The sequence below is a fragment of the Oncorhynchus keta genome, chromosome 21 (genome assembly GCF_023373465.1).
Source record: "Oncorhynchus keta strain PuntledgeMale-10-30-2019 chromosome 21, Oket_V2, whole genome shotgun sequence".
In the NCBI taxonomy this organism is placed as follows: Eukaryota; Metazoa; Chordata; class Actinopteri; order Salmoniformes; family Salmonidae; genus Oncorhynchus; species Oncorhynchus keta.
Window position 1 is genome coordinate 28,368,898 of NC_068441.1, and position 11,662 is coordinate 28,380,559.

At 43.2% G+C, this 11,662-nt stretch overlaps 1 protein-coding gene across 1 annotated transcript; it reads left to right on the top strand.

The window, feature by feature from the left end:
* Positions 1-780: 780 nt before the first annotated feature.
* Positions 781-11,601, top strand: LOC118400365 (tetraspanin-31-like). The gene is made up of 6 exons (XM_035797161.2): positions 781-980; positions 2,934-3,101; positions 3,367-3,447; positions 6,881-7,021; positions 7,351-7,461; positions 9,147-11,601. Exons 1-6 carry the CDS (start codon positions 918-920, stop codon positions 9,219-9,221), a joined length of 639 nt encoding a protein of 212 aa, XP_035653054.1. The 5' UTR covers positions 781-917; the 3' UTR covers positions 9,222-11,601.
* The last annotated feature ends 61 nt before the right edge of the window (positions 11,602-11,662 follow it).

Sequence of the window (11,662 nt, forward strand, 5' to 3'; positions counted from 1 at the left end):
TGGTTCGTCTGAGGGCAATGTGTAGGGATACTGGAGTCAGTTATCGCATGGTTGACCTGTGTAAACCGACTTGAGCTTTGCAACAATATTAGCTGTCATAAGTGTACAGCCGGATAATAATTTACAATAATTCCAAATATGGTTAGGAAAAAAAGACGTTGCGCAGTGGTCTAAGGTAGCTGTAGCTGTGTTCGAGTCCAGACTCTGTCGCAGCCGGATGCGACCGGAAAACACATGGGGCGGCGCACAATTGGCCCAGCTAATCCGGGTTAGGGGAGGGTTTGGCCGGCAGGGATGTCCTTGTCCCATTGCGCACTAGCGACTCCTGTGGCGGGCCGGGTGCAGTGCACGCTGACATGGTTGCCAGGTGCACAGTGTTTCCTCCGACACATTGGTGCAACTGGCTTCCGGGTTAAGTGGGCATCGTGTCAAGAAGCAGTGCGGCTTGGTTGGGTTGTGTTTCGGAGGACGCATGGCTCTCGACCTTCGCCTTTCCCGAGTCCGTACGGGAGTTGCAGCAATGAGACAAGACTGTAACTACCAATTGGATACCACAAGAAAATGGGTAAAAGTACAAATGGGTAAAAGTAAAAAGAAATGTAAAATACAAAAAATTATAATTATAAATCCAAAAGCATATGTGTTGACATATGTATGGGTATATTTGCAATATTTGATCATTTATTTGTAGTAGATGGTCTCGACCATGATGATTGGTTGAAATATACAATCGTTGTAATATCTAAACCAATGACAGACAAGTGAGAGCATCTCTCACCACGCCCACTGATATTGACAGAGACAGGATAGAGGGTTGTACTGTTGAAAGAGTGAGCGGTGCTTCGGTTTCGTGAAAGTAGACAAAATAGTGGGAAATATTCCTTGTAGTTGGCAAAGTTAGATATAATATCTTCAAGATGGTTTGTGGAGGATTTACGTGTTCTAAAAATGCTCTTTGTTCTCTCAACGTGGTGTACATGGTAAGTGTCGCTAAATGGCTGTTGCTAATGTTTCCAGCTAACGTTAGCAGAAGAATGATGATGCTAACAGTGGTAGCAGCAGTACTAGCACAGAGCTAACTAGGATCAATGTCCACTATTGTTTCACTGAGATTTAGCTAGAAGCAAACAATGGACTCCAATTTACTGTCATCTGCAAATGGTGTCACTATCAACAAGTTAGCTACTAACATGTATCTATGATTTCTGAAGGAGTAACGTTAACCAGCTAACGCTAGCGAGCTAACATATGATTTCACAAGATATTGAAAATGATTACACAAGGATGTGTGGCGCTTACAACAGGCAGTAACGTGACAAATCATTTCGGACGATTGACTTGATTACCCGTTAGAGGTTGAATTGTATGTGTGTCGGGTATAAACATGATGGAAGGGTAGCTAGCTACTGTACGCTAATTAACATTTGATTGTATTTGTACCCATTCAGAGGGCATCAGATATGCTCTAGCTAACTCTATACTTTACGTTTGTCAGATGACATAGCTGATTCTGTTGACAGGTGACGGGTAGCTAGCTATGTCACAGATCTCGTGATAGTACACATAGACAACAGCATTATCTCTGTAATGTCAACCACAGCCATAACTAGAAATTATCTGTATGTACGAGTCATTTGAGGGTTGAAACTCCAGTCATCATACATAGCTAACTGTTATTGTGCCCTTTTAATGACCATAATAATAAGTGTCATTGCATTGCTACTGCACAGGGAACACATTGATATAAGATTAATTATATTGTTGCACATCTTGACAAGTGTTCAATCAGATATCCTGTGTTGGAAAATCTAAATGGTTTACATAGTCAATTTACACATAGCACTGACACACTTACCGTACCTCACCAGACATGCCACCAGGGATATTTTCAAAGGCCACAGGTCCAGAACAAATTCAAATAAACATACAATATTATACAGAGCCAAGATTGCATGGAACTTCCTTCCATCTCATATACCGCAAGTGAACAGCAAACCTGGTTTTAAAAACCAAATAAAGCAACACCTCACAATGCTTCTTCTCCATGTGACATACCTTTTGTGTGTTTGTACTGACATGTATGTGTAACTGATAGATGCACATGGAAACTATGTTAATGTTTTTAAATGTATGTAAATTGTAAAGTATTTTGTCTGTAATGTCTTTTTCATCATGTGTCAATCCCTAGTAAGGCTAGCTTTCGCCATTGGTATCAGCTAATTGGGATCCTAATAACATTAACAACAAAATCTCATGTATCAAATCTGTTGCATACGACTTGACACAATTAGATCATAGACATGTGAAGGTCTTGTGGAAAAAATAAATGTTAGCCAAGCACACATTCACAATAAGGTCTTGTCTCGTACCTAGAAGGTATATACCCCCTGACTGTTTTGGGGACAACCATTTTAAAATAGCAACCAATAGTCTCTGTGTTCAAGGTACATAATTAGATTAGCTAGGCCAATTTTCTTTTTTTTCTGGTATAACCTGGTTGTCACTAATAAAGGTTTACTTGTAGTTCATAGACACCAAGATGGACAAAAGTGTGCGTGCATAAAGGGCAATAGTCAGTGTCTGTTTCTTTGCCCATGTCTGTGTGTATTAGGGATTCATATTTTCCCAAAAATCAAGCAAATTACAATACCGGGAATAATTCATATTTATCCTATGGGTCCTGGGAAATACTGAAAATATTATAAGTGCCCATTTTAAAGTGTTTAAAAGCAAGATATGGTCACTATACCAGGGTTCTCCTCAAATAATGGGTGCTGCACTGCCTTGTCGGCTTGGCTGCACCACTATGTAAAGATTGTAAGTGTTCCCGGGACAGTCCCGGGATCCCGGTTACTCATGTTATTCTCTAGTGTGTAATGTGTCAGTGTTTGTCTCATTCTCCCCTCACTTCGTTTCTCTCTCTTTAACCCCAGTTGGTTGGTCTGTTGCTGATTGGCGTTGCAGCGTGGGGGAAAGGCTTCGGCATCGTGTCCAGCATCCACATCATCGGCGGGGTCATCGCTGTGGGCGTCTTCCTACTGCTTATCTCCATCGTGGGTCTCATTGGAGCCCTCAACCACCACCAAGTCATGCTCTTCTTTGTATCCTTTATATAAAGGGCGTTTACAATCGCAACACACTTTACAATAAAACAATACAATTAAGGAGATCTTCACTGTCGGCCCTATTCATACCAGTATGGGCAGGCAGAGTTGGTCTATAATGTTCCAACAGTCTTTGGTATGAGTCACTGTGCGAGTTTTGTTTTACTTGACTGAATATGGGTCAGTAGTAAAAATGTATTCTCTCAGTCTGTGTGTGCAGCCTTTGAATGTTGGTCTGGTTCCTTGACTGCTCCTCTCTCAGTACATGGTCATTCTGTTCCTGGTGTTTCTTTTCCAGTTTGGTGTGTCCTGCTCCTGCCTGGCTATTAACAAGGGACAGCAGGTAGGTGTGTGCGTGCGTGCGCAATCTCGTTTGACCGCTTCCAGCTCCTGTTTTCTATCTTATGTCCCATCGCTCTCTGTCTTTCTTATTGCACACTGCTCTCTATATATGGACGTGTGGTTGTCCCTTGCCTACTTCCGGCGCGTTCCTAGGAAACTATGTAGTCTTTTTTAAATGTGTTATTTCTTACATTTGTTACCCCAGGTAATCTTAGGTTTTATTACATACAGTCGGGTGGAACAATTGGATATACGTCAACTCACCAACATTACGACCAGTAATACGACTTTCCCAAAGCGGATCCTCTGTTTGGCCTACCACCCAGGACAATGGATCGGATCCCAGCCGGCGACCCAAGACAACGGCGCCGTAGAAGGGGCAGACGGAGCGGTCTTCTGGTCAGGCTCCGTATACGGGCACATCACGCACCGCTCCCGAGCATACTACTCGCCAATGTCCAGTCTCTTGACAACAAGGTAGACGAAATCCGAGCCAGGGTAGCATTCCAGAGAGACATCCGAGACTGTAACATTCTTTGTTTCACGGAAACATGGCTCACTCGAGACACTCTGAGTCGGTACAGCCATCTGGTTTCTTCACGCATCGCGTATCTCTCTGGTAAGAAGAAGGGCGGGGGTGTATGCCTAATGATTAACGAGACGTGGTGTGATCATAACAACATACAGGAACTCAAGTCCTTTTGTTCACCTGACTTAGAATTCCTCACAATCAGGGCTGGCAAAACCCTAGACCACAGTTATTCTAACATTCCCGTGACACATATAAGGCCCTCCCCCGCCCTCCCGTTGGAAAAGCTGACCACGACTCCATTTTGTTGCTCCCAGCCAAAAGACAGAAACTAAAACAGGAAGCACCCGCGCTCAGGTCTGTTCAACGCTGGTCCGACCAATCGGATACCACGCTTCAAGGTTGCTTTGATCATGTGGACTGGGATATGTTCCGCATTCCGGTTGAACAACAACATTGACGAATACGCTGATTCGGGGTGCGAGTTTATTAACAAGTGCATCAGTGATGTTGTACCCACAGCGTCTATTAAAACATTCCCAAACTAGAAACCGGATTGAACTGAACGCGCGAACCACTGCTTTTAATCGAGGAAAGGTGACCGGAATCATGACCGAATACAAACAGTGTAGCTATTCCCTCCGCAAGGCAATCAAACAAGCTAAGCGTCAGTACAGAGACAAAGTGGAGTCGCAATTCAACAGCTCAGACACGAGAGGTATCTCGAGGATCACGATGCCTTGCTCCCAGACAGACTAAACAACCTTTTTTCTCGCTTTGAGGACAACACAGTGCCCCTGACACGGCCCGCTACCAAAACCTGTGGGCTCTCCTTCACTGTAGCCAACGTGAGTAAAACATTTAAACGTGTTGACCCTCGCAAGGCTGCAGGCCTAGACGGCATCCCCGGCCGCGTCCTCAGAGCATGCGCAGAACAGCTGGCTGGTGTGTTTACAGACATATTCAATCAATCCTTATCCCAGTCTGCTGTCCCCACATGCTTCAAGAGGGCCACCATTGTTCCTGTTCCCAAGAAAGCTAAGGTAACTGAGCTAAATGACTACCGTCCTGTAGCACTCACTTCCGTCATCATGAAGTGCTTTGAGAGACTAGTCAAGGACCATATCACCCCCACCCTACCTGACACCCTAGACCCACTCCAATTTGCTTACCGCCCCAATAGGTCCACAGATGACGCAATCGCCATCACACTGTACAATGCCCTAACCCATCTGGACAAGAGGAATACCTATGTAAGAATGCTGTTCATCGATTACAGCTCAGCATTTAACACCATAGTACCCTCCAGAGTTGTCATTTAGCTTGAGACCCTGGATCTCGACCCCGCCCTGTGCAACTGGGTCCTGGACTTCCTGACGGGCCGCCCCCAGATGGTAAGGATAGGTAACATCTCCACCCCGCTGATCCTCAACACTGGGTCCCCACAAGGGTGCGTTCTCGGCCCTCTCCTGTACTCCCTGTTCACCCACGACTGCGTGGCCATGCACGCCTCCAACTCAATCATCAAGGTTGCAGATGACACTACAGTGGTATGCTTGATTACCAACAACGACGAGACGGCCTACAGGGAGGAGGTGAGGGCCCTGGACTTCCTGACGGGCCGCCCACAGATGGTAAGGATAGGTAACATCTCCACCCCGCTGATCCTCAACACTGGGTCCCCACAAGGGTGCGTTCTCGGCCCTCTCCTGTACTCCCTGTTCACCCACGACTGCGTGGCCATGCACGCCTCCAACTCAATCATCAAGGTTGCAGATGACACTACAGTGGTATGCTTGATTACCAACAACGACGAGACGGCCTACAGGGAGGAGGTGAGGGCCCTCGAGTGTGGTGTCAGGAAAGTAACCTCTCACTCAATGTCAACAAAACAAAGGAGATTATCATGGACTTCAGGAAACAGCAGAGGGAGCAGCCCCTATCTACATTGATGGGACAGTAGTGGAGAGGCTGGAGAGTTTTAAGTTCCTCGGCGTATACATTACGGACAAAGTGAAATGGTCCACCCACACAGACAGCGTGGTGAAGAAGGCGCAGCAGCGCCTCTTCAACCTCAGGAGGCTGAAGAAATTCGGCTTGTCACCAAAAACACTCACAAACTTTTACAGATGCACAATCGAGAGCATCCTGTCGGCAATATCACCGCCTGGTACGGCAGCTGCTCCGCCCACAACCGTAAGGCTCTCCAGAGGGTAGTGAGGTCTGCACAATGCATCACCGGGAGCAAACTACCTGCCCTCCAGGACACCTACACCACCCGATGTCACAGGAAGGCCAAAAATATCATCAAGGACAACAACCACCTGAGCCACTGCCTGTTTACCCTGCTATCATCCAGAAGGCGAGGTCTGTACAGGTGCATCAAATCTGGGACCGAGAGACTGAAAAACGTCTTCTATCTCAAGGCCAACAGACTGTTAAACAGCCATCACTAACATTGAGTGGCTTCTGCCAACATACTGACTCAACTCCAGCCACTTTAATAATGGAAAAATGTATGTAATCAATTTATCACTAGCCACTTTGTATTATGTTTACATACCCCACATTACTCATCTCATGTGTCTATACTGTACTCTATACCATCTACTACATCTTGCCTATGCCGTTCGGCCATCACTCATTTATATATTTTTATGTACATATTCGTATTCATTCCTTTACACTTGTGTGTGTATACGGTAGTTGTTGTGAAATTGTTAAGTTATATTACTTGTTAGATATTACTGCATGGTCGGAACTAGAAGCACAAGCGTTTCATTAACATCTGCTAACCATGTGTATGTGACAAATACATTTGATTTGCCTTGTGTGTTGCAGTCATTGCCATTCTGCAGCACTCCTGTCACTGTCCTCACCTGTGTGTGTTTGGTCTCCAACCCAGGTGAAGCTGTTGAGTGCTACCTGGGCATTGATGAGCAACGACACACGGCTGGGCGTGGAGAACAAGTTGAACTGCTGTGGGCTGCTGAACAACAACCAGAGCAAAGAGCAGTTCAACGAGGACGTGACACTCTGCAATGCGGTGAGGGAGACACACCAGTTTGCTCTCTGTGCTCAGCCTTTAAGGCCTTTCTCTCTGGATGTGGTTCTCTGCATGTGGTTTAAGCCAGTCTGGTTACTCTCTGCCCTCAACAGCTTTCCCAACCTGTCTTAACCATTACAGATCAAAAACAAAACCAGCACTGGACTTCCTATTATAGGTAGAAAGAAAGAAAAAAAACAGGTTCGCAGTAGACCGTAATCTTATGGTCGGCCTTTTACTCTTTATGCAGATGCAGTCGTATGTTTGGACTTCCTCTCTTTATGTGATTGTTGTCTCGTTGAAGACTTTCTCGCTCCCTCTCTGTGTAGCCCTGTAAACATGACAGGATCTGTTTCACCTGTGGGGACTTGATGCTGCAGCACGCTGCAGAGGCTCTGAAAATCCTGGGTGCAGTAGGACTCTTCTTCAGCTTCACAGAGGTCAGGAAACTGCTCCTGACTATACATATAAGAGCTAAAATACACGCATCACAACACTCACACTCATCCCTAAATGCACAAAGGGGGAATTCTGACCTGAGTTAAACACGTAAATGGTTTGTAATTCTCTTTTTTATGCACTTTTTCCTCCATGCGTATTCTGACCTTGAACTTAAGCACGAGAATAGCATACTATTCACCGGCTATTCGTTTGGGTGGAGATTTAAGAAATTACTTGATGTCACACTGAATTCTGACCTTGACTTAATTCCCCTCATAATTCCACCACCTTTACACGTGATTAATAAGGTTGAGCAACAACATCTTTATTTTTTCCCGGAAGAACTAACACCATTCTCCATGCACTGTAATTTACAAATTGACAAGAGATTGATAAAAGCTAGGCAAATGAGTAAGCAATTTGGATAAGGGGATTGTAAATATAAATTACAATTGTTTGAGATCTATTTTATCTTATGATCACTGGAGACAAATGTGAAACCAGATATATGGCAGCAAACTGAATCATATCAACATATTACCTTTTCCACAGTGAAGTTATGAAATGTTGGTTTTATACAGTAACCTGGGATGAAATTTGGAGGCTCAAGCAAAAGGCTTCTGCCATGCGCAAATGACAGTATAGCGCCAAACCTATAGAGTTGATTTATGATTTCGACAATGTTTTAATTATAAGGCCAGACTTTTCAGAATGATTTTTTATGTTATTATAATATATATTTTTTTGTATTGTGTTAGCCACTTTCAGTAGTCACCAGTTATACCCACATTTTATAATTGTCACTGACTTTAGTGTTGGATTCCTTACATAATTCCATGACATTGTTAGTTTGTTCATGAGGATCACTAGCATTAGTGGATCATATTAGGCTACTGTATTACAAGTTGTGCAATAATTTGGGACATGTAGTCTATTTGAGTCATTATGGAACTCAGACCACACGTAGCAGGTTAAACCTGGAGCCCTGTTCCCAATGACTGGATTTTGTCACCACAGTTGCATGATTATTAGGGTAGATTTATAGGACTACTGTTCAACTCCTATTGGACACTTTACTCCCCTTCCAATATTTCATGGATCGAACGATTGAATATGTCAACTTTCAGGATGAATCAAACCACTATATTTGATTCATAAATGTATTTTGTGTGTAAAGGCTCTCTAAACCAGCTTTTTATTATTCATAAATACTATCCTAACGCTAAATTGTATAGATCAGAGCTTCTTTTTTTTTACCAATTGGTGCTGAAAAGGAGACGCGTGTATATTTACATGGCTTTCTTTCATTGAGCCCTAATATTCTGAATTGTTCTCTCCATTTATTTTAGTGAATCTGTCAAATTCTAATTAAAGGTAATCCATATTTAAAGGGATGGCTTTAGATAAATGTACTGCAAACTCCATGGGGAAATCTTTTGGCCAGCAAGTGGGAGGGTTTTCAGCGGTTTAATTAAATATATTCAGCAGGCGCAAGGGCCCACGCCTGTAAAGCCCATTACACAGCTGCATAAGGTAAATCTGAATACAAACTACGGAGAAGTGTGTAAGAAAGACGTACATTTCCTTGGTCTGAATCGGGGCCCATACAGTATAGGTGAACACTATCACCATATACAGACACACACACACATACACACTTCTCATGAATGTTGTTCTGTTTCAGATCTTGGGTGTGTGGCTGGCTGCACGTTACAGGAACCAGAAGGATCCAAGAGCCAACCCCAGTGCATTCCTATAAGAGCAGAGCGTGAGGAGGTCCACAAGTTACGCACCATGATATAGATATACACCAGGGTACCAAACATACACACACACACACACACACACACAAAATACAACATTGGAGATACACAGATGTGCCAATATGAAAAGAACAACACACACTTGCAGCCTGATGCCAATTGACAACCCACTAAGTACCTTCTGGTTCTCACATGTGCATACACACGCACTGGGGAAGAAAAGGCCATGTTGGTCTGTACAGTTTCTTCTCATGTATGATAGGATTGTTCAACAGCTTTTTTTGTATAACTTGTGTATGTCAGTGTTTGTGGACCTCTTTGGGATAATGGGGACCACTCCCTCAGATGCTAATACTTATTTACTTGGTTCTTAATTAGAAGTTTTAAACAACACAGTTCTCCAGAGGAATATCTGGTTCATTAGGCACCAAACAGAAGAACATGTAGAGAAACAAGGAGGGACCTGCACTTTTCCAATAAGAAAGTTATTTTCCTTTCTACGTTTTTCTACAGTGTGCTCTAATGAATGAGCCTGTGCTCACTAGTCCCTGGGACCAAACCCATTCAGAGACCCCTCTCCCTGTCTGTCCATGATGTGGTTAGACTACACAGATGCAGCACCCTGTGCACCAACTACCAGCATAGCACTGTGTGTGATGGCATACACAGAATTGATCTCATTTTAACCAAGAAAAATCATTTATAATTTAAGGGTTTTGTCTATGCCACAAAATGTTGTAATTGTGACAATTTTACATAGGCTTCTGTTCATTTTTAACAAGATGTCATTGTGTGCGGTGTTGCCATCAATATGTCTTGACAAAGAAAGCGGTGCCATATAGATCATGTCATGTTAGTGCCTCGGGTGGGAATTAGATTTTGTGCCAAACTATTGATTAAGAGGGGATACTGAATTGGATAGTCTAGTGACATTTCTCTTCCTTTGGAGCTAAAACATAACACTTTAATGGAGTTAAGAATGATGAGACAGTTCAGACAAATGTGGGTGTAATTCAGTTAACCCCCCCCCCCCAATCCATTCACAATCACGGCCTGGGAACCCACTGTTCCCAGGCCGTCATTGAAAATAAGAATGTGTTAACTGACTTGCCTGGTTAAATAAAGGTTAAAAAAAATAGCACTTTATTCAACACATGCATTTGCTCCTGTATAATATTACATTTGTTTTGTTTGTGGTACTATGGACACGACGGCTTTTGACACTGAGTAAAAGTTGTCATTAAACAATTCATCTGGACCACCAGAGAGTTAATTGTGTAGATGCTATGGGAAATACATTTCTCACATCTCTCCTTGGCCTGTCCTGATATGCACCACCATCACCTCAATTGTCTCTAGACAGAGCTAGGACATTTTAACATATTTAATGAACAAAACATGTTTGCCACTGTTGATAGTTGTCACACAATCCTTCGTAAAATAAGTGCAGCCCGTTTCAAAAGTTTAGACAAACTGTAGTCTGGAGAATGTAACACTTTGATTAGGAATATACAATGAAGGGAAAATGTAGAACTACAGCACAAAGCAATGGGCAGCACAGTTTTTGGATGACCTAGCTTAAGTGGTGTTCCACTACCGGTCTTCATATATTGACACTGAACCATTTCAACCATCTGATCCTTTTCTGTGCATATTTGTTTCCACTTGATCTATTTTGTAATTAACCTGAAAGTGTTTTCCTAGTGGCACTTTGCCTGATTTTATTTATTTTCCTGTCATTGGAGGAAATCACTTTCTATGGCCTAATTGTTGCGATCTTGGAGGAAGTTTAAAACTAGGGATGTGCCTGTAGCTTTTAACCACCTGCCTAAATACTTAGCATACCAGTGACTGTTCACAACAATTGTCCATTTGCAGCGTCTTAAAACTGAGGAATGAGTTTTAGGAGTTGAGGAATGAGTTTTATTAAGTATTGCCCTTAATGGTAACCCTGCTAAAAGCCTTTGGTTGCACAGTGCCTCTGCACAGCAATGGGTTGTCAGAGTTAGTATGTTAGTCCCCTGTCACTTAAATTAGTGATGTGGCACTTCCAAAGGCTGTGAGACTGCCACTATACGTCCTGACTCAAGGTTTTGAACCCCCTAAAGTTTGTTCATGATTGACAGAATGACTCATGCTCACCCTCAGTGTTGACTTCCTGTTCTACATTATGACAATGACTCAGCTTCCTGTTGCTTTTTACCCAAATGGCACCCTATTCCCTATATAGTGGACTGCTTTCAAGTAGTGCACTATATACGGAACAGGATGCCATTTGGGACTCAAACGTTCCTACTGTGGACTTGATTGCCTGCTTAACCTTAAGGTTTCTTTTTTGTGCAACACATTTTTCCTATTAAATGTCATGATTCAGGAGCCTGGCTTGTTCAGTCATTTCATTCACTTCTGAATTTGTGAATCTGAAGTCATTTCAGAT